Below are 23,929 nucleotides of genomic sequence, written 5' to 3' on the forward strand. Positions count from 1 at the left end.
ACTTTACAGATAAGGCATGTTATTCTTTAATGGCATGTATCAACTGGGAGCCTGAACAAGCTGCTGCTTCATATTCAGGATAAACTATTACAAAAAGTATTTTGTGTAGCACTTCCTCTGTGGCAGCACAGGAAAGTGTTCGTCTTTCAATCCTTGGATTCCTGGTTCAAGTACTGCTTATATCTTTCTTAAAATAAATGCAGAAAAAAGCTATAAATAAACAATAAAAGAATTTGTTCTCCAACAGCATCTGTAGCTCAGTGGGTTACAGCGCAAGTGTTTGCGTGCTGCTGAAGCTCAGGGTTCAAATCCAAGGTGTGGTTTACATCCTCAAGTCAGCAGTGAGATGATTTACTTACATTTAAAAAAAATTAACACAAAGTTTTTATCAACAAAATAAAGAAGCAAGTAGATATGTATAATTTTAAGTAGAAGAGTAAAAGTAATGAGGTAATTGTCGATTATATAGACAAAGTATACAAAAAAATATATATTAAAATAAAGGTGAATATTATGTATAATAAAATAAATAAAATATATAATAATAAATAAAATATATAATAATAAATAAATAAATAAATAAATAAATAAAATATATAATAATAAATAAATAAAATATATAATAAATAAATAAATAAATAAAATATATAATAAATAAATAAATAAAATATATAATAATAATAAATAAATAAAATATATAATAATAATAATAATAATAAATAAATAAATAAATATATATATATATATATATATATATATATATATATATATATATATATAAATAGCCCAGAGTAGCATAACCCCTTCCTCCACCTCTCCAGGAGCCCCGGTTGGGACATACTGGCTTTCACTCTTTTTCTCTCACTTTGCCAGATTTAGTGTCCCACCGGGTTCCAGCACCTTCAGCTCGCCAGAGGCGGTCACGATCCTGTGTGCTCGCAGTGACAGCCCCAACCTCACCTCTAGCCCACTGAGCCACCGGTGCTTTCTGTCAAACCTGCTTTTTTTTAGGGGGTTTATTTTTTACATGATACACAAAAACATCTGATTCTAAACGAAAGACCTTAACTGAAGCCTGAAGCGAGGCTCGAACCAGGACTGTCAGATTCACGCTTACCTGTGCTCTTACCTACTGAGCCACCAGGTCCTTGACAGCACTCATGCCTTTTTGGGGGGATTTATCTTCTACTTGATACACAATGCAATATGATGTGAAGGTTTAAACCAGGACTGTCAGGTTCACACTTACATGTGCTCTTATCCACTGAGCCAACAGGTCAACAAGCAGGGTTTGGGTTTGGGTTGGTGTTTATTTTTACAGGTGGTTTATCTTTTGTTGCAAAACTTAGAGAAATAATGAAAATCATCAAAGTGAAACAAGCCTTGAACCAGGACTGTCTCACACATACTGACACTGACCTTAACCACTGAGCTACAAGCACACACAATAACAAGAGTGTATATTTAGGTGGTTTAAGTTGTATTTGCCATTTTCTATACAATAAATAAATAAGCATTCAGAGACCAAACCAGTACTTGAAAAATGAGACCCTTAATTACCTGTGTCCTGCCAATGAGCCTCATGAACATTGCAACAACTGTACCTTTTTTGGGGATTTTATCATCTACTTGATCTGTGCCCCAGCTTCTGCTTTTTTTAAACTGTTAACTGTATATTATTGCTGCTTCTGTAGCTCTGTGCTGCTCAAGCTTTGGTATTAAAATGGATGACCCAAGCAGTTTGTTCGCAGAAATATTTTAATCACAAGCATGTACATATTTCAAAAACATGTTTATCTCAATGAATATTTTTTCTTTTTTTTTTAAAGAAAAGAAATGTAGATTGTAGTCTATATTTTCTTAGGTTGTCCTAAAAAGGCCAGAGACAATGTAGTCTTCAATGACTCCATCGAGGATCCCTGTGCCATTATTATGAATAAACCAACAGGGCACAAGTTCTCCTTTCTTCACATCATTTCTGTAGTCTTTCTGCCAGCCCCTGGAGTCACACAGCACACAATTTATAGGAACTTATTCGGTTCTACGATCTTATCTGTACATTTCAATAATATTTTAATGTAATAATATATTTAATATTTTTTTATAATTTACCTGGTCACTGTGATATTTTGGCCCTTCACAAACATGTTGGCATCTGGTTTGTCTGGACTTTTCCCTTGAAATAAATCACTCACTTCAAAGGTTACACCATGGAAAAACTGTCCTGTAAAATACAAACACAAATTTATAACGAATTATAATGATTATATATTAAAAATAAGTAGTCCTGTTTGTTGCTTATCTGTTCTGGCTTGAAAATGAATGTCTTGAATGAATTTTAATGCATAGTTACCGAGCAAACCATGGACACTTTGAGAAAACAAGTGGCTATCCAAGGTGTAAAAGCCCAAGTAGTCCTGGTGGTAAGGATGCTTCGCCCACACTTTGTGTAAAACAATAACAAACTTCATTGAGTTCCTCAAGGTCACTGTAAGACTGCGGTCTTTGGCTACTTGCAGGTCCATGCTGAGAAAGGAGAAATTAATTTAGTTATGGGAAGTGGCAATTTTTAGATGTTAGACAAGCATTTGTGAAATTATACCTCCTAGCTCAATGTCCATCTATCCTGACTAAATAACCTCATTTAGAGGACTTTGTAGATGACTGGTTAAGACATTGGTCTTCTGATTAGAAGATCAGCAGTTCAAACCCCAATTCTGCCATCCATCCAGAGTATGGATGTTAATAAAGACTTATTATACATCATTTTTTACACCTTTTGTTTTATTACACATTCTCTACAATGTATTTGTCTTACTCACTTGGACACTTTGACTGAGGCATTGTCAGACCAGAAGAGTTGTGCGTGTTTTCCCTTTACAGACACCAAGATGTCCTGCGTGGTCACCACCAATTTGATGCCAAACTTAGCATGAATGATTCCCAAGCGCCCAAAGTAGGTGTGCATCGTTTTCCCAGGTTCTACCTTCTTGTCCCCAATGGTTTGACCATTTACAGTGATACCTGTAAGAAACAGGTCACTTTAAAGGATCTTTAAAGTCCTGATTTGACAGAATCTTATGAACTGCATGTCCACGTACCTGTCAGTGGATCTCTGATCAGGTTGAAGATAGTTCCTGGTTCGTCATTGATGTTGAAGCAGATTGCATCATTTTGGTCTGGGAACTGAATGATGAAATGTGGATCGGAATCAACTGTTATATGAACAACACAAAAGATGTTAAATTGATCAAATTTGTTACTTTATGCTCGGTTGATACGTTACTGGATGTATCAGTAAATAAATAAAACCTTTACCTGAGCTTATAGGTGTTGAAGTGTACGTCCTGTAAGTGTGTGAACTTGCAGAAACTAGAATCACATAAACAGATAAAAGAGGAGAAAAAAATCCATGGTGCAAAAAGTAATTAGTACTTAGCCTTCTGAAGGAGTTGTTGATAAGTTCTGACCTTGTGGAACACGACGTTGATCTGTAAAGCAACAAATGACATGTCAAGCATGAGCAATTTCTCTGTTGCATCAAACATGTACTACTCGTCCACTGACCACTATTTCTCAGTTACACCCTTCTTTCCTGATTTGCCAAATGCTTAATGTTTTTGTTTACACTCAACCTCTAGTCTCAGACACTTCCTGATTTGGTCATGGCCAAGATGTAGGCTGCTACTCTGTGTTGTGGTTAGTAGTCCATAAATAATTCTGAGATTACTCACTATAGCAATAAAAAGTACTTATTTGAGTTATACTATAGCCTTCCTGTTAGCCCGAAACAGTATGGCATTTCTCTTCCTACTGCTATCATTAGCAGATGTTTTTGTGTAAAGCAGTTCACGGTCAAACTTGTGGTACTTTTAGAGGATTGAACTGTGCTCTGATTTTCAATAAAGAAACGATAACCATGTAGTAGTATCCTACCCTCGGTCAGCTTGTCAGCAATTAATGTATCCTCTGGAACGTTTTCGGTTTTAGGCTTAATGACCAGCATGGAGGTGAGTGGCGTCACAAAGTTGTATTTCAGAGAGAGCGCCAGGGCTTCTGCCGTGGCGTTTTGTTTCTCCTCGGGCGAGCCCTTGTCTCTGTCGGGAAATGCTGTCCATTAGTTTTTGGTTGAGCCTCCAAATCAGTAAATATTTTATTTAATATGTATTTTTTTCATAACCCCTTTATTAAAGGTCTGAAAAAGGTGTTTATAGCGATTCAGATAGCACAGAATTATGAAAACATCGAGATGATCTTAGTGGTTTTTCATCCACAAAATAAGCCCAATGCTGCACTTACTTCTTGTCCAAAAGATTCTGAATGGTCAGATATGCCCAGAGACGCTCTGTGAAATCCCCAAAGATGTACTCTTTGTCAGGGAAGATGACATTCCAGTCCTGAGCACTGGCCTGGCCTTTTAGGGCAAACTTGTCATCCAACTAAACAGAAAGAATATCATATCTAAATTTCCCAGATGTGTTTATTCTAATTGCATTAGCCTTTTCATATAGGTTGAATTTGTAACAAGTGACTTTATAGTATTTTCTACAGTATTGCTCGATTAAAAAAATTTATTCGACGTCTCTCACCGACTGAGCAAATATTTCGATCGGAAAGTCGTTCATCTGGATGTCATTCAGTCGACCTGCCACGACAATCTCGGAGCCATTAAACAGTTGTTTAAAGTGCTTGCCTGTCAGGGAGTTTACCGCATTGTCCGGGTAATTGAAATTCACGTCTGATAGGAGAACATTTGCAACTTCATCGTAGAATCCCTGTTTAATCAAGTGCATATTAAAAACAATTATTCAATCCAGCAAAATACTGTTTATACCTAAATGAGTGCTTAGAGATCGCTTTTAAAACAGCTAAAGTTATATAAATTCTGTACTGTTACAGCCATGCAGTTAATAATAGGTTGGTGAGCTGAAGTTACTTTTACCTACCAAAGTCAATCATTTGCCTTTATCAGCAAATTAAAAATTGCTTACATCTTTTAGATTATGACAGATCATAATTTTTTAACTTCTTCATAAATGCAATTTGTTGTGTTAATGAGGAAACCCTGTTAATATGGACTCATGGACAATATGTTTGGGCTCACACCTGCATCTGAACAGCGGCATCCGATTCGTCGTAGATTCTCCGAGCCAGACCGTTGTTCTCCTTGGCCATAACATCCAGGAAATCGTACTTCAAATTATATCCAAAGCCCAAGCAAAAGAGGGTCATGTTTCCACTAATAGCATTCCGGACATTTTCTTGTATTTTCTGTGGATTTGATTCACCTAAACAAATGGATGATTCACTAAATTTTTATATCTTTTTAGAATCAACTTATTTTCGTTGTTGAGAACATTTGGTCTCAAAGCTTATCAATGAGGAGAACATAAAAAAATATGAAATAAATGATCATTTTAATCTCTCTTTTTTTCTCTATCTTTTTTTTTTAAAGTTTACTGTTTTTTTTCTGTGCTATCAGTGGGCACAACATCAAACAATATATATAATTACTCGCACAGACAGACCTTCGTTGGGATCTCCGTCAGTCAGAAGAATGATGATGGATTCGCTGTTTACTGGGACGACTTCTTTTTTTTTGGCTAATTTCAGCATATCCACAGCAAGCAAAACAGCATCGTTGATATTTGTGTCTACAAACAAAAGGAATAAATTGCTCAGGATGAGCTAATATATATATATATGTAAAAAAAACAGAGAAAAAGTGAAACATCAGTTGTCATGTCATCAGTTGTCAAGCTTTCTTCGTGTGGAACTTATTAAAAAGTAGTATTAATAAAAAAAAGTATTACGTGACAGCTGATGTCATATGTTTTTAACCCAAAGATCAGAAAATGTGCTGATACTTACAACTATCTGGTTGTATGTTTTCAACAAATATCATTGCCTCTTTCAAATTTTCCTTTGTGGCTTTGTTCAGGGTTGGCCTCCATGTTTGCACCCTGGTAGAAAACGTTACTAGGGCAAAGAAATCTTCCTCGTGCAAGTCTTTGAGAATGGTCAGCAGCGCCTCTCGCGTCTGTTGAACATCAACAAGGCAGGCAACGAATCATTGGATCGGCTCGGTCAGCGTTGCAAAGATGTCCCTTTCCTTACCTGTTTAATTTTGGTTCCGCTCATGGAGCCACTCTTGTCAATCACAAACACTACATTCTTTGGCAATCGGGGCAAATCCGTTGGGGCGAAAAAGTGTACAAAATACCCGTTCACTATCTGAAAGAGAGAAGAAGAACTTCATGGGAATTTTTTTATTATTATTATTATTATTATTATTATTATTATTATTATTATTATTATTATTATTATATTAGAGAAATGCTGATATCAATGTTCCTGTTCATAAAATTCCAAACCTGAATATCACTAAGATTTGATACACGCTTGACATCGTAATTGATGAAGAAATCGCCATCGATCTGTGTGCCATCACAGTCTGAACAAGTCCGTTGCTGATCCAGAGTTGGGGAGAAAGACACATGGGCCTAGAAAAGATCATGTGTTTAGGATCAGGACAATGCATTTTGTTTTTCTTGCATTTTTATTCTAGTGGATTTCTGTAGATTAACATAGTTTATAGAAAAAACAATTAATCACATATACGTATAATCAACACAGAGGTTGTGGACTCACCTTTTTATCAGTGACGGTTGTCTTCACCAGGGGTAGCAGCTCATTGGTAATGAACGTACCATGAGCATCCAGAAATGCAAGGCCCTGAGGTTCATAAACATCTGCAACAATCTATAGGTAATTTTTTTTACAAATGTAAGTTAGTTCCAGGGAATGAGGAAGAATTAAAAAGAGAACATGTAGATAGCAATAAACTGCACCTCAAAGTGCTGAACCAGCTGTTTGGGTTTGACTCGGATCATGAGCTCGTATTTGCCAAGCCGCCGCTGAAGGAGCTCCTCGTGGGTAAGTGTGAAAGTGACACTGCTGTTGGCTGCAATGTTCACAGAGACTGAAAACTTCTCCATCTTTCTCCCTGAAGCTCTTGAAAATAGACAAGTATCATTTTGTTCATTTATTTTTTCAAGCGTTCCATTTATCCCATTGGTTTCCTGCAAGGCTCAGTACTCAGCCTGATTCAGTTTTTCTTCTTCTTATGATTATATAACGTCAGTGTTGGGCAAAGTTACTTTTAAAAGTAATGCGTTACAATATTGAGTTACTCCCCAAAAAAGTAACAAATTACATTACTTAGTTACTTTTTATGGAAAGTAATGCGTTATATTACACCTTACAGGTGTAATATAGATAATTGCCATTAAGAAATAAGTTATATTAGGGCAAAAGACATGTCTTAAACATTTACAATTTTTAATAACTTCTTAGACAACAATAAGATTATCGACTAAATTTTGACCACAAGGCTGAACACTTTCCAGTCGCACTTCTGTACACTGCTTTTCAAACTGCCTTCGCCGTCAGGAATGTAACTATCGTTCGTGTATATAAGTTTAAGGGTGTGGGCTGCACACCTGTGATGTGGAGGGAGAACATACCTTTCACTGTCATCCGTAAAACATTGTGCAATTCCGTAAATATGACCACGACCTTGTCTACATCATTCTCTGCTTCAGTATCAGCTTGAAACATTCTGAACGCTTTTACAAAGTTCGCGCTATTATCAGTGACCCTGGCAGTTTATCTTCCCACAAAGAGCAAATGAGCTGTGAATTTGCTCTCTGTCTCCGCGTACATGTGTCTCCCATGGAAAACTTTTATTCTGAGCAGTCAACAGATCTGCAGTGGTGGAAAGTCGGCAAAAGTTTTCTATATTTCTGTCTCCATTTCTATATATTCAACATTATATACACACACACACACACACACACACACACACACACACACACACACACACACACACACACACACACACACACACATCTGTAGTGCTGTGCTTTACACATTACCTCAGATATTAATGTGTAAATTTATAAAGTATACTTTACTGCATTCTACTTTACTCGTTACTCCAGAAAAGTAATATTACTACGTAACGCACATTACTTGTAACTCGTTACCCCCAACACTGTATAACGTTATATGCGCATACTAATATCTGTTCTGATACCATGAAGTCACACAACTCTTCCTTCCATTCACACTGCCCAAGATGCATCGATCATCATTTAGTTTCAAGGTACTTTCATTTAGTCCCTAAGTGTGATTGAGTGTGAGCATATTTTTTTATTTAATCATGTGTCATTGTTCAGCCAAATCGTTATCTATGATCAATTCTATCACTTACTTGACCAGACCAGCCGTCTGTCCAGACGACACAGCTGCATCATACTGCTTCTTGGCCTTTTCTTTCTCTTTAACCTCTCCAACATAGGTCTTTCCATCAATCTCCCTGAAAGGTCAATATAATATTATATTGAAGTGCATTGAAGGAAAGGCCCAGTAAATCAAAAGCAAGCATAATATGAAAGATTCTGTAAAATACAAATAATAAAAACCAGCCCATAACTGACATGATGAAGTTGGTGATGAAAGCAGTCTTGGGTAACTCGACTTCAAAGGAGACTTCCTGAGAAACGCTGGCCTTGTTCAGAGCGGTGGACGTCATGACTGTATGTGCAAACCGAGACGTCACCTTGCAGGATATCTTCACATTCTGCACCTCAATCTGAGACAGAGAATGTGAATAAAAAAAAAAAAGAGTGCTGAAAGTATTCCAATATTAAACACATTCAAACCGATGTGAAAATTTGTACTGAGTGTCGAATTCCAATCTCAAAATAATCTTCTTGCGTAATGATACTATGATCGCTAATCTCCCCAAACCAAATCATCAATTTGGTTAATGTTTAAATGTTTAATGTATTGATTAACTTGTCCTTACCTGAGCAGGACTCGCACTACGTTTCTGTTTGGAGGCAATATGGTAGACAGAATTAATATAATAATTATAATATATTTTAATATTTTTAATTGCAACGTTTTTAATTGTAGTTGTTTCTTTAAAATATTGTGGCAGTCATTTCTCATTATTATATAACTGGCTTTACTGCTACTATCCTGCAGAAGCAGAAACTGGATTACAGTGTTTTAAAAGTTCAAGAGAACTGGTGAAAATGCTTTTTAGTTTTTTTCCAATTGAACACAAAGGTTTTCATTACAAATCACATTATCAGCAATAACCTGAGTAAAACGTTAGTTTAGAAATTTGTAATAAAACCTGGTTATTCATGATCAAATCCATTCATGTCTAAACACATGCTTTAACAGAAGGGACTAAAAAAAAAAATCGGATCAGTTCAAATGGTTAAAAGTTGTGCAACATTTTGACTTCTGATACAGTCAAGTGGTTACACGTTTGCAAATCTAAAACCAAATCTCATTTTTACATTGAGAATTAGACTCTTAAACCACACCGTATACTAATGACATACACCAATTCCATACACACAAACGCTTCCTTCCAAAAATCTTTCAACACTGAATTAATTCACATACCTGTCGCCCATTCTCTCTTGAGATCACAAATGCTCCATAAGACCCCAGAGGTAAACATAAGTAAATCAAAATGCAGATCAGCAGTGCAGTCCACGCCGTAGACATTGTGCGTCCTGAGCTCAGTTCCCGAATGCGAAGTCTCCCAGAAACCCTGAACTAAATCAGTGTTTTTGTAAGCAGGTCAGTGATTATGTGTGCTCTTTGCCCGTTCATTGACCATCTTGGCAAATGGCTGTAGTTCTTTCACTGTTAGGTTTGGCACACAGATTTGCACCGTTCTTCATTAGTAGGTTAAGGTTACATTATTTTGTGTCAAGTTAATTTTTTTTGCAGTTTGTTCGATGAGTGAACTACTGGTATTTTTCCATTTCTCTTTCATTTTCCTGCTAGCTTTGGCATAATCTTTTGACAAATTCATTTTAAATAATTTGAACTGACTAAGTTAATCAGAATTAAACACACACACACACACACACAAAAATCGATTAAATGGACAGCAACTTGAGCAATCCCATAAACGTTTATAGTCAGAAGCAAATGTGTACAAAGTCAAAGTCCTCTAATTTGTTTGTTACAAAGATTTCTGTTATAATGATTCATGATCAGGTTTTCTCTTTATAAAAAAATGTCATACTTTTAGTAATAAAATGAAAACATGTCTACAGTTTAGTCAGTTCTTCTGTAGTCCCTTTTCCCTCTCAAACAGTTGTAAAGAGGCTGGAGACCACATAGTCTTCTAGGACTCCATCGATAAGCCCCATGCCGTTATTATGAATAAACCAACAGGGCACATTTTCTCCTTTCTCCACATCCATTCTGAAGTCTCTCTGCCAGCCCCTGGAATCACAAAGCACACAGTTAATGAACTCACTCAACCACGCACTCCACCTGTGCATTTAAAGGACTTCACTTGTTCATAAAAGAAGATATAAAGTATGTTCTTTTGGCTTTTTAAAAATTATTTACTTGGTCACTGTGAGACTGTGGCCTTTCACAAGCATGTGGGCATCTGGTTTGTCAGGATCTTTCCCTTGAAAGACATCACTCACTTCAAATGTTATACCATGGAAAAACTGTCCTGTAAGAAGACAACATCAACATTATATTAAATAAATATAAATCACAATTACATATATAATTTAATAGATAAAAATTATAATCCTTTTAGTGCTGTGATCAGCATTTTTTTTTCTTTACACAAAAACAGTATGACTGTAACTTCTTAATAAATGAAAAAAAAACTATTTGTATTGCTTTTCATTAGTAACATAGAGAGAACAAAACATGCTGAAAAGCACAACCTTCATCATTTTGCTTTTATGGTGCAAGATATCATTCAAGAAAAACAGCTTTAAGAAAAAGCAAACAAACAAAAATTCCCTGCCATATTACATTTCACACACACGAGGCCTACAAATATGGCTGTTAACGACTACACACCCCAAAAACACGTTCACATGATTACTAATCATCCTCAGCTGAGAGCCTCAGTTTCACCTGCTCAGAAGGTTTTTTTTTATAAAAAATTATTTTTTGATTAACTGAAGGAATTGAGTTGAATAGAATTTGTCTCTCTGCAATTGTAGCTGTTTCTTATTGTACTGATTGTCGAACAATAAAATTAGATTTTTTAGAATTACTAAAAAAATTGTCATTGTAAATATAAAACAAAGAAATAACATTACATTTTCAAAGCCAATTTCTAAAGAATGAAATAAATTTATAAAATTTCTGAATTCATGTTTCCAGCTAATTTTAATATCTCTTATGATTGGAGCAGAGACTTCTAATTCAGGATTATACAGAAACAGCTGTGTTAAGAAAGAGTACATTTGTTGGAGGTTTTTCAGAGTTTGTTTGCCTGTGACGAGGATAAATTAACCTTTGCCTTCGAGAAAATCAATAAATAATTGCTAGTTTAAACGCCATTCTATTAATGCTGTCTTATAAATATCTGTAACCATAAAAACAAATCACAGTCGCATTTTCTAATTATTTTAGTGAGCTAAAAACAACTATGAATTACAACAAATTAACACCACTAACATTGGCTAGAAAGTTAAACAGTCTTAACACCTTTTATTACACTTTTGTTTTATAAATGATTACGGCTAATTTAACATTTTTTTTTTTGTTACAATAAGCTGTTTAATTATTTAAAGTGAAATGAAATCTAGGAGTACAGTATAAAAAGCAATAATTACAGTCTTCTTCTTCTTTCGGCTGCTCCCATTAGGGGTCGCCACAGCGGATCATCCGTCTCCATACCCCCCTGTCCTCTACATCTGCCTCTTTCACACCAACTACCTGCATGTCTTCCCTCACCACATCCATAAACCTTCTCCTTGGCCTTCCTCTTTTCCTCCTACCTGGTGGCTCCATCTTCAGCATTTTTCTACCAATATAATTCATGTCCCTTCTCTGCACATGTCCAAACCATCTCAATCTCGCCTCCCTCACCTTGTCACATCCTACATGTGCTGTCCTTCTAATAAACTCATTTCTAATCATGTCCATCCTCGTCACTCCCAACGAAAACCTCAACATCTTCAGCTCTGCTACCTCCAGCTCCACCTCCTGTCTTTTACTCATTACAGTATAGGTGATGTTTTAAGTGTAAGCAATGCTGTAAAATGACATTATAGTTGAATATACAGTGTGATATCAGCACTGTCATGTAAATGTTTATGGTAGTAATCCTGTAAAAATACAGCGAATTGCTGGCAAGCTAGCTGGCAAGAAAAGCGTTATCGGGCATGTATGAATTTCCCAATTTTTTCTAGTAAACTTCCAATAAAATCCCATCACTCATCCCTGGTGAATTTCTATTTTTTTTTTTTTACTTTTGCATTTCTATGATCATTTAGTTGAAAATTGTGGGTTTTGCTCAAGGGAAAAAAAAAGGGAAATTTTAGTAAATTTACCAAGTAGACCATGGACTTTTTTTGAAAGAAGATGGCTGTCCAGCGTGTAAAAGCCCAGGTAGTCTCGATGGTAGGGATGCAGCTTCCACACTTTGTGCAACATGATGGTGAACTTGATAGTGTCCTTCAGGGTTACTGTGAGGCTGTGATCTTTAACTATTTGAAGCTCCATGCTAGAGAGGAGAGAAGGTAAGTTTTTTTTCCCCAGGTCAAAGTTTTTTTTTTTATATCTAATCATGTTGAGGGAATGCATTCATTATAAATTAAATATCAGGTCATTTTACTCACTTTAAATCCTTAACATTAGATGCTTCTGACCAGTGTAGATGTTCTTCTTTGTCCTGCTTATATATTATAATCTTTTCTGTTGTCACCATTAATTTGATACTGAATTTCTCATGAACAATTCCAAATTGGCCGAAGTAAGTGTGCTGCTTGCTTCCAGGCTTCACCTTCTTGTCGCCAATGGTTTTTCCATTGACCACCAATCCTGTGGATTGTAAATCAACATAAACAGAATGTGATCACTGTTAAGGCACACTTGCAAAGAAGACTTTGTAAAGCCCACATTTACCTGAATCTGGATCTTTTACAAGGTTGAAGATAGTGCCTGGTTTATCATCGGTATTGAAACACAGATTATTATTCCGATCAGGCAGCTCAATAATGAAGTGTGGATCTCCATCAACTGCCATAGCTATTAGAGCTTCACCAAAGAAAAAAAATGGTTTATTTCTTAATTTGTTCATTAAACAAAATAAAATCTATCTTTTTGATCACACTGTCTCACCTTTATGACTTTTCGCTCTAAAAAGTCCACTACTTAAAAGTAAACTGTGAACATTTGAACTCTGTAACATGGAGCTGGAAACTAGAAGTAGAAATGATTAGTGGTGCTTAGGAGGGTAGTTCTTTTAACCTTTATCTAATAAGAAAGCAACTTGTTACCTTGTCCTGCAAAATCCAACCGCTCGTCTATGAAGGAAATGAGCAGACACATGCTGTCAGTTCAGCATTGACACTTATATGGATTCATGTTGCATGTTTTTGCAATCGTATATAAATGTCATTCTGATTGGGCAGGCTATGGGTTTTAAATACAAGTACAGATATGGGGTTCTCTTTTGGGGGTGAAAAATGTTCAATAGTCTGGAGAAATAATACGATTTTAGTCATACCTTCTGTCAATTTGTCAGCTATTAGCGTATCTTCTGAGGCCCCGTTAGTTTCCGGCTTAATGACCACCATGGAGGTGAGAGGGGTGACAAAGTTGTACTTTAGCGAGAGGTCCAGTGCTTCAGCGGTGACATTCTCGCATTCTTCGGGTGAACACACGTCCCTATCAGGGCATTCATTTAACCACAGATTAGTGCAACTTAAAGGTAATGTTACATTACAAAAAAAACCGAAAACAAACCATACGATATCCAACATACTGTTTGTTCAAGAGTTGTTGGATAGTCAGATATGCCCAGAGATGTTCAATGAAGTCTCCAAAGATGTACTCTTGTTCAGGGAACATATCAGACGATTCTTCAGCATTTGCTTGGCCCTGAATTGTAAAAGTTCTATCCAGCTAAATAAAAACAAAAATAAATGTGAGCATATTGATGACATCTATTTAAATATAGAAGATATTTCTGATATACTCACCATTTGGGCAGACACCTCAACAAGAAGCGTGTCCGCTTGAGTGTCGTTCAATTGGCCGGCGACTACAATCTCAGAGCCCCCAAAGAACTGCTTGAAATGGTTGGTGGTTATGGAATTCTTAATGCTGTCTGGATAATGCAGGTTCACATCTAAAAGGAGTGGACTAGCCACCTCTTTATAAAACCCCTTTGAAAGGATAGTGCAGGCCATAGTCAAGATCAAAGTTCTGTCTCTAACTAACATCTAATAACTTTTTTTTTTTATAAAAAAAAAAACAAAATATAATGTGGACATGCCAATTTACGTACCTGCAGCTGCAGTACAGCATCTGAGGCTTCATAGATTCTCCGAGCCAAACCGTTATTCTGCTTGGCCAACACATCCAGAAAACTATATTGTACATCATATCCAAAGCCCAGGCAGAAAAGGCTTATGTTTCCATCAGTAGCATTACGGACATTTTTTTTAATCATAGCTGTATTTGTCTCACCTGAATATAAAAAAATGCAGTTTTTTAGATGGTGCTGTGGAAAATAACAAGCCAAATATGGTTATACTGATGTCAATGACAAGTGTATTGTGGGCCATAAATGATGTAACCAATATAAGGCTTTGAATTTTCGTCTTGGTCCATATCTTAATGGAGATTTGGCCTTTTTAAGGTTGAGTAGTGTCTGTGTTCTAGCAGTGAGATTCAGATCGTGATGGTATTTGGGCCAGATGGAAATGGAATGCATTTTGTTTTCACAAATTTGGTCCGTGCAAATTAAGTGCACAGCATCCAGATTTCACAGCAATGACAAAGAGCAATATGAATTCTTCATTTATTAGTAACATTATTTTCTATGCTGCAAATCAAAATTTGAAAGAAGGTGCTGCCTTAATTTCTTGAGCAACAACTAAAGGACAAGCAAGTGCTGATTTTATTATCTTATTGTTTCTTTAGGGGGAGTGGTGGCTCCAGCGGTTAAGGCGCTGGGTTACCGATCGGAAGGTCAGGGGTTCAAGCCCCGGTATCGCCAAGCTGCCACTCTTGGGCCCTTGAGCAAGGCCCTTAACCCTCTATGCTCCAGGGGACCCTTACGAGAAAAATAAATCAAGGACCGTGACGTCGGAGCGACGTGGCCTTCCCGTGGGCTCACCACCTGCAGGAGGGACGGTAAGGGACCGGTACTGAGAGGATTGGGCGGCAGTCGAAGGCTGGGGCCTTGACAGCCCGATCCCTGGACACGGAAAAGTAGCTGGGGAATCTGCTTAGACTGCTGCCCCCCTGACCCAAATTACAGATAAGCAGGAGAAGATGAAAAAATTTAATGAAATTGTTTCTTTAGTTATCACTAATTAATAAAGAACTTGTGTAATAATCTTTCAACACAATCTAGAGAAAATATTGTTGGTAAATATTTTTTAGGATGATGTTTACTTGGAGGAGACTCCAGTGTCAGTGTCTTTAGAACCGAGGACTTTTTTTCTAGATAATGTGACAAACTTTTATTTACTTTTATTTACTAAACATTGAGCAGCTGGTGAGCAAAAGTCTGCTTATAGCAGCCACCATGTGAGAAAAAACAGTTTTCCATTAAGTGTAGCTTGAAACAATTTTAAAATGTAAATTGTGTAATTCTTTTAAATATTATTTTTCTTCTGGGAACCAAATCTGGAAACTTCTGCTTAAAGCCTTGAAGCTTCATTGTTGTTGGTTTTATAATAGTATTTCATTTCGTGTTTTTAAAGCATCTCTGGACCAAACGTACCAGCAGTTGGGTCGCCATCAGTCAGTAGAATGATCATGGAGGGGCTGTTGTCTGGCAGGGAATTGTTTCTTTTGGCTGTATTGAGCATGTCAACCGCATTTAAAACAGCTCCATTGATATCTGTCACTTTAAAAACAGGTGCATTCATAGCATTTGTAAGGTGATCTTTAGGATGATGAGTTTGTTAAATTCTTCCACAATCATCATGCTTTTACAAACACTTACTATGCCGTGCTCTTATACTTTTGACATATTTCTGTGCTTCTTTTATATTTTCTTTTGTAGCTTTGCTCAGTGACGGTCTCCATCTTTCTATCTCATCGTCAAATATGATCAGCCCAAAGTGGTCTTCTTCATATAGGTCATCTAGAATGGTGATGAGTGCCTCTCTGGTCTACAACAAAAGCAACAACAAAAAAAACTGTCCATAGTTCTGTAACAATGCTTATAATGTATGTTTTTTTAGTTTAATTTAACGTACCTGTTTAATTTTTTTGCCCTCCATAGACCCACTCCTGTCTATTACAAACACTACATTCTTTGGCAATTTTTGCAAATCAGGTGGCGCAAAGAAGTGTACAAAGTACCCATTGACTATCTGAAACCAAAACATTGATTTAGTGTTAGAAAGAGTTTCAAATACATAGATCCTGAAATGTTTTTATTGAAATGCCTTTAAGGTTGGACCTGAAAATTGCCCAAATCCTGTTCACGATTGACGTCATAAGTGATAAGGAAATCCCCATCTATCAGTGTACCATCACAGTCTGGGCATTTCCTTTGTTGGTCCAAAGTTGGGGAGAAGGACACATGGGCCTGGAGAAAAAGATCATGCAATAAGATGTTGCCAGAAATCAGTTAAAAATATTTCCTTTTTGATACACATAAATCCACAGTGTTAATTACACAATGGATTGTGTATAATATAAAAGATATAGAAAGAATACGTTACTAAACATTAGATCCTTTATTTTAAGGTGCAGTATTCTGCTGTAAACATCTACTATATTTTGTGACTTTCCAATATGGCCTTTTTTTAAATCCAGTTTTGAATCAGTATTTCTAATACTGTAGTATTTGGAGAATTTTTTTTTATTCAAAAGTGATATGGACTATGATTTAAAGTGGCTAATATTAACAAAAAATATCATTTTGCAATTTCGAGACATATTTCAGCATATTTTAATATATGATATGTATGAAATATGTGTCATGTATTGTAAATAGCATAATTTATAGGTTTCCTAACAAACTGACATGAATAATAAAACCCCCATGCAGCTGTTATCATTGTATTTGCCATTTTACATTGCATACAGTGAAAACTAGAAAACTAACGGTCTCACCTTTTTATCAGTGACTGTTTTCTCCACTAGTGGGAGGAGCTCATTGGTGATGAATGTGGCATTGGTATCCAGAAATGAAATGCCCTGGGGCTCATAAATGGAAGCAGCAATCTGTGGGTGTGAACGTGAATATTTAACACACTGAAAATCAATTCAAGTGGGAAAAAAAACACAGGAAATACTCATTACTACGCCACCTCAAAGTGCTGAACCAGCTGTTTGGGTTTGACTCGGATCATGAGTTCGTATTTTCCAAGCCGCCGCTGAAGGAGCTCCTCGTAGGTAAGTGTGAAAGTGACACTGCTGTTGGCTGCAACGTTCACAGAGACTGAAAACTTCTCCATTTTTCTTCCTGAAGCTCTGGAAAACAACCAAAACAAACCCACACAATAATGTGCTTTTTGCCTAAAGGTATGCAAAGTGGAAGCATGAATCAGTTCTTGTTTTCAAGAACATATTGTAATGAGAAAAACATTTTAAACCGTTTACTAATGTTGGCAAATGCATAAAAAAAAAAAAAACCATGTCTCAAAGCATTAAGAAAAATAATGATGCAATGTAAATATCCATATTCATTAGAAAGTCATTATATGTGCTATACTTACTTTACCAGTCCAGCTGTATGCCCAGAAGACACTGCTGTCTCATACTCCTTCTTGGCTTTCTCTTTCCCTTTAACCTCTCCTACATACGTCTTTCCTTCAATCTCCCTAAAAAAACCAGAATGCACAAAATATTGATTATGCATTCAAAACATCTACCTGTATTTAACCATATGTTTAATCCTTAAAAAGAAACATGCAACATCTCTGAGGACTGGATTTGCAGCAGTGATCTCTACTGTAAATTTGTGAGTCATTTTTTCTATGACTCATTTATGATTCATTTGTTTGGAAAAGATGAACTGTATAAGCAGTTATAAAAAAGCACTCTGACATGCTGAAGTTGGTGATGAAGGCCGTCTTGGGTAACTCCACCTCGAAGAAGACTTCCTGTGAGGTGTTGGCTTTGTTCAGGGCTGTTGATGTCATGATTGTGTGAGCAAATCGAGACGCCACCTTGCAGTCTATCTTCATATACTGCATCTCGATCTGAAGTGCCAAGAAAATCAGCCACATTTTGGGTAACCATTTTAGCTGTTTAACCAAATTATGCATGAAATAGTAAACACAAAATATTAGTGTTGATTGACCACCAATAAATATGCTTTTCTGTCCAATAGAGAAAAGAGTCAGGGTTAGTAAATAATTTTATATAGTATGTGTTTCAGAGAGGTCTATTAAACATTTCCTAGTTTTCAGAAAAATATGGCAACTGATAATTTTTTACCTCATGACTCCCTGGCTTTGGCGTCTGTGAGAATAAAATTTTAATAAATATATTAATATTTTTGCAGAGTATTTTTATTCAATTCACGGTCATGATTTTTTTAGGAATCATTTTTTAAAAAAATCACAAAATTCTGTCAGTTATTCGATTTCATAACAGCTCATTGATTATGGACTCATGCATGAAAAAATCATATGTTAATAATATTAGAAATGATTCACATAAAAACATTTAAAAATGTAAAATATAAATGAAAAAAATCTAATATAAAAAAAACCTTTTACTGGATTTGTTAAATTTTTCCTTTCATTATTAATTTTTTTATTGTCTCTTTTAATTTATTGATTATTTTATACAATGCAGTCCAGCCCAGTGCAGTTCATGACTATAAAACATGAAAGAAAGCAATAATCACATCATGGATCTAATCATGGAGATTAGTATATATGCTGTCATGGTTATTAGTGTTAAGTCTAACAAACTGCTCATCTGAAATTAAAAGTTGATCTAAAACTCAATAACTGTAAAAAACTAGTGTAAATAATAAAAACAGGAAATGTGTTTTGTGCTGTGATGATTACACATACTGTAGATGAGTAACGGAACAAAAACTGTGTTGAACACAAATGATGATACGTAGAGTATTTGCCGAGTTATATAACACACACACACACACACACACACACACACACACACACACACACACACACACACACACACACACACACACACACAGCCTTTAACTGCAAATAAAATCCCACCTCTTCCTTTGGCTGCTCATCCTCATCCTCCTCATGATGAAGAAGCACGGAAAATCCTGGCAGCTGTGCTGTAACTCTCAGGCAGACGCAAGCACACACCAGCAGCCCAATCCACACCGTAGCCATGATGAACCTTGAGTTCTGCTCTGAATTTTAGTCCTGACTGCAGGAGCTTTTAAATGAGTGTGTGTGTGTGTGAGAGTGAACGAGGGAGGGTGAGAAAGTGAAATGAATAAGGCAGTGTTTAGTTGCCAGAGTTTTGCCAGTGGAACGTGTGGACTTATAAGGCTGTATCTGAAGTGTTCTCTTAGCTTTGTAAAGTGCTCGTTCCTTGAATCATTCTTGATTCTTCACAAATAGACAAGATACTACGATACTATTGTCAATACTCTTGAAACAATAATTATTTACACACACTACCCCACCCCCTGACCCCTCAAGTGCTGCTGAGCAGATAAAACATGTTTAAATGGTGCAGTCATGCAGAAAAGATTCTTTTTTGTATACTTTCATATAAATACAAAGATTGCATTTGAAAAGATTTATAATGAATCAAATACAAAAATCAATCAGTACATACAGGAAATTTCATATACAAATTATAATGTTACTATATTATCAGTAGTATTAGATTAACCTTTAATCGGTCCTTGGGGTCTATATGACCCCAATCGACTTTTCCTTGATTAAAAAAAAGGGTTCCCTTCATCTGAGTGGAATAATATTTTGTGACTTTTCCTACATAATCTATCTATACACACACAAAAAAACTGGGCTTCTGGGTCAATAAGACCCCACATTGAAATGAATGGGAAATGTGAAAAAAACTCAATATTTTTTCTTCATTTGTCAAAAAAAAAAATCTATCAATCCAGCATAAATCAGAAATTTAAATAATCATTTAAGTGATTTTTTTATAAAAAATTAATATTTCATATGCAAGCTTATGGTGTAGTTGAGGAATTGTGTGGTAAATAGGTACAAAAGTACTTCATATCTCCCAAAACACAGCATTAATGAATAGATGAGAAGTAAACAAAAAAATATATATATTATTTGTATAATTAAAAATGTATATTTTTTGTATAATTTCTCTATCAATTGTTGGGGTCATATAGACCCCAAAGACCAGTTTTGTAAACAGGAAACGAAGACCTTATGAGGGTTAAGAGTTTATGAATTCCTTGATAAATAAAACTCACTATTATATAATACAAGGCTTATCCGGTCACACAAACACCCACACACCCAAACATACACACACTTGTAGCTGACAAGCAGCTGCATTCATGATTACCCTTTTTATTTATGTGTAATGTCCTACTGGCTTCATGCCCTGTTTCCTCTGAATACCTAACACTGAAAAATTTGTTAGTACCTCATTCCTTTAAACCAAAGAAAACCATTAAACTTACAGTTCTGTCATTTTTGTCACTTTGATTGTAAATGTTGTGTTTGTTTCTCCTCTGAAGACATTTTGTGAAATCTTTTTTTGTTCATTCGTTTATTAATTACACCTGAAACTGGATTTGCCTTCTTGGCCAAAAATGATGAATGGAGATAAAATATCTCACTCTTTGTAATCAAATGACACTTAATCAGACAATGCTGCAGGAATCTACAGTCTGGGTTAGAAAGAAATCAGACCCAGCATTTCTGTTTGTATTTCGCCCACAGGGGGGTGCTGTTGTGCTCCAAAATAATTAGTTTTAAAATGCAGTTAAAAGTTAATTATCTCATATTAATACAACGACTTATGTCCGTTTCTTTATCTTGAAATGATATAGAGCCACTATATGTATAATTGTCTAAATGACTTTTGTACAATTTGTACCTTCAAACATTAGGCCACACCTTCTTCTGCCTTCATCAAGGCCATTACAACTGTTCTACAATAGCGGAAGCCGAACTATTAAATTGCATCAAACAAACTGTATTGCAAGCTGTAATCCAGACATCCTGAAGATGTTTTTTATATTCGCTGTCATAATGCTTCATATGTCGACTCCATAATCATCTAAATGCATGGTGCAGGGTTAAAAGACTAACAAAGATACGTCAGACTTGGCAATTGGTTTCTGTTTCATGAACAAAACAGAGCCTTTTTTGTTACGTTCACGTAATCACTGACTCACAAGGATGTGTACACACCCTGCACAGAATTTGCTATGTATTTTGCTTCGCCTGAACAACTTTAACATCAGCTTATTTATCCAAAAAATAAAAAAAGTTTCATTCCAGGCAGTTTCACTTTATATTCAGCTTCCGAGAAGGAAGAGGCAGAAATCAATAGGTCTGTCTGTGTGGGTTGTGCAACTATGGCATTTTGGCTTGATCTCAGCCTTGCTAGTGAGTGTGTGTGTGTGTGTGTGTGTGTGTGTGTGTGTGTGTGTGTGTGTGTGTGTGTGTGTGTGTGTGTGTGTTTGTGTTTGTCTTTGCCCACTCCTCCCTCTTTAACAGGACTGAAGTCACCTATGAAGTAATTTAAAAATATATATATTTTTATTGCCCTAAATGAGGAAAATCTCCCAAATTTCCGAAATCTTCAGCCCCACCTATTCTGCGTTATTTCTCTTTAAATCCCTTGGATATTTTGGCAAACACAGAAAGAATTAAATAAAGTTTTAACTTTCATTAAAGCCTCAGTTTTGTTTCCTTTCCTGCACCCTTCCTTACCCTGTTGACAGATTTCATCTTTAAACAAAACTTATATAGAATATATTACTGTCAACTTGAGCAATATTGAGCTATCAATCTTTATATCTAGCACTGAAATTGTTGTGTTTGTTTTGTTAAGGAGAAACATATAAAGATTTTAATGCTAAAACCAAATAATAATATAATTCTTGCTTCTTTGGTTTCTAAAGAGTTTAAACAAGCAGAACTTTCTGAAAATCATAATGATAATATCCTACCTTTTCAAGCTAAAGAGTGCTTTATGGAGTTTGCAGTTTTATAAGGAAAAAAACGATCTAGGAATAAAATTGAGAAGAGTTTAGATTTTTTAATGTTGATTTCTTTTTTTATCTAAAATGTGGTGTGCATGGGTTAAATGCTTGAATGCGAAACAGCTAATGAAACTTGAATCTCCATCTTAGAGCACTGCTGTGGTCAGAAATAATAAAAAAGATTGCTTAATTTTGTATTATGATTTAAGGGGGCAGGTTGTTTATCAGTAGCTAGAATGAAGCCAAAATCAGAAAGAGCTCCGTTTTCCTTCTAGATAAGTCTACTAATCTAGACTGTCCTGTGCTCATCCAAATCTTTTCTCATCTCTGCACTTGCAAACAAAATGAGTGTTAAAAATATAAATTACATTTAGAGTAAAGGACAGGGAATATGGAGTCTGGCATTCTGGGCATAGCATATATGTGTTATAGTTATTAAATGTACATGAAATATGTGCATGCATATATAATAGTTACCCCACCCTTAAACTCCTTCACATTACAACTTAGAACAGAAATAAGCTTCACTGGGAATTTTACACATCTGACATTTGATGCTGCTAAATATTTGAGGTTGTAAAGCCCTGATTAATAACACAAGAAAATATCCGTTTGGTGTTTGCAGAAGTTTCCATCCTCTGTGATTCAGTATTTCGGCTGCAAGTGCAGCTGCAAATTTTTCAAAATTTGGATCTGGATCCTGAACTTTTTGCCAGTTCTTCCTGGCAGATCCTTCAGTTTTTGTTATGGATTCTCACGGTTGTGCTTTAAAAATATCACATGAACACATGTTCATAGGGATGTCATAGTAACAAACCAGACAATTACAAAGAATAACATGACTCATTTTCCACTTATGTCCCACCCTCTGGAGTTCACAGTGTGTGTCGTGTCACGTGAATTAGTTTCCGTGTTGGTGTACATTAGTGCTATTTCAGGACGTGTGGGAAATTTGAAGATATTTAAACAGTAACTCAGTCATTCTCTCATCTGCACTTGAGTGTGTGATGTGTGTGTGTGTGTGTGTGAAAGAGAGAAAGTGTGAATGAGATCTTGTTGGGGTGCCTGGCCCTTTTTTAGCCGTGATTAAACAGCTATGGCGTGTGTCCCCCGTGGGCCGAGGGCAAGCGTGTTGACCCGGATCGTGTCGGAAGTTCAGGAGTTGAGCTGGATTTGAGTCGGAGGCTTCACAGGGACCCTCGGGCTGCTCTGACTGAGACTTAATAACTAATAACACATGTCTCTCTCAGTGTGCAGATATAGGTACAATGAGGTGGATGTGTGTGTGGTTTCTTGTCTGGGTTTCTTACTTTTATTGCCATGACAGTTTTACATGCTGCAATTATTTCACAATTAATTGTAAAACTGTTAGAAAACATTCAACTGGCAGTGTTTTTAAAATGATATAAATGCAAAAACACATTTATATCATACATAAACCTACTATATCTCCAATTGTCATAGTTGATGTCTAAAATTGTCTGTATGACACATTATTATCGACCAAAACAAATACACAGGACATTACAGGGTTAAAAAAAAAAAAAAAAAAAAGCAACCGTAAACCGTAAAAGCTTGATTATGTGTTAGAGGTTTTATTGTAAACTTATTAACGAAGACTGCACAATTTAGTAGCCTACCCAATTCATCAATGGAAAGGGACCACCATAGAACCACTGATGGGCAGGTAGTGACACTAACAAGGCTTGAAACATTGTCAAATATTGT

At 36.0% G+C, this 23,929-nt stretch overlaps 1 protein-coding gene across 1 annotated transcript; it reads right to left on the reverse strand.

The window, feature by feature from the left end:
* Positions 1 to 1,740: 1,740 nt before the first annotated feature.
* Positions 1,741 to 19,413, reverse strand: LOC310722269 (uncharacterized protein). Its single transcript, XM_083534620.1, has 42 exons — positions 19,254 to 19,413; positions 18,493 to 18,516; positions 18,100 to 18,254; positions 17,769 to 17,873; positions 17,361 to 17,523; positions 17,164 to 17,274; positions 16,505 to 16,633; positions 16,299 to 16,415; positions 16,043 to 16,211; positions 15,818 to 15,943; positions 14,372 to 14,553; positions 14,064 to 14,249; positions 13,847 to 13,986; positions 13,589 to 13,749; positions 13,359 to 13,385; positions 13,201 to 13,281; positions 12,985 to 13,116; positions 12,699 to 12,900; positions 12,411 to 12,583; positions 10,453 to 10,564; positions 10,188 to 10,323; positions 9,487 to 9,642; positions 8,873 to 8,896; positions 8,502 to 8,656; positions 8,276 to 8,380; positions 6,852 to 7,014; positions 6,652 to 6,762; positions 6,375 to 6,503; positions 6,118 to 6,234; positions 5,872 to 6,040; positions 5,529 to 5,654; positions 5,107 to 5,288; positions 4,590 to 4,775; positions 4,300 to 4,439; positions 3,937 to 4,097; positions 3,471 to 3,491; positions 3,319 to 3,372; positions 3,102 to 3,215; positions 2,823 to 3,024; positions 2,354 to 2,526; positions 2,113 to 2,224; positions 1,741 to 1,999 (listed from the first exon to the last, which is right to left on the reverse strand). The coding sequence occupies exons 1-42, from the start codon at positions 19,377 to 19,379 to the stop codon at positions 1,861 to 1,863; spliced, it is 5,496 nt and encodes a 1,831-aa protein (XP_083390746.1). The 5' UTR covers positions 19,380 to 19,413; the 3' UTR covers positions 1,741 to 1,860.
* Positions 19,414 to 23,929: the final 4,516 nt, after the last annotated feature.

The sequence above is a fragment of the Silurus aristotelis genome (genome assembly GCF_946808225.1).
Source record: "Silurus aristotelis genome assembly, chromosome: 28".
NCBI classification, from domain to species: domain Eukaryota; kingdom Metazoa; phylum Chordata; class Actinopteri; order Siluriformes; family Siluridae; genus Silurus; species Silurus aristotelis.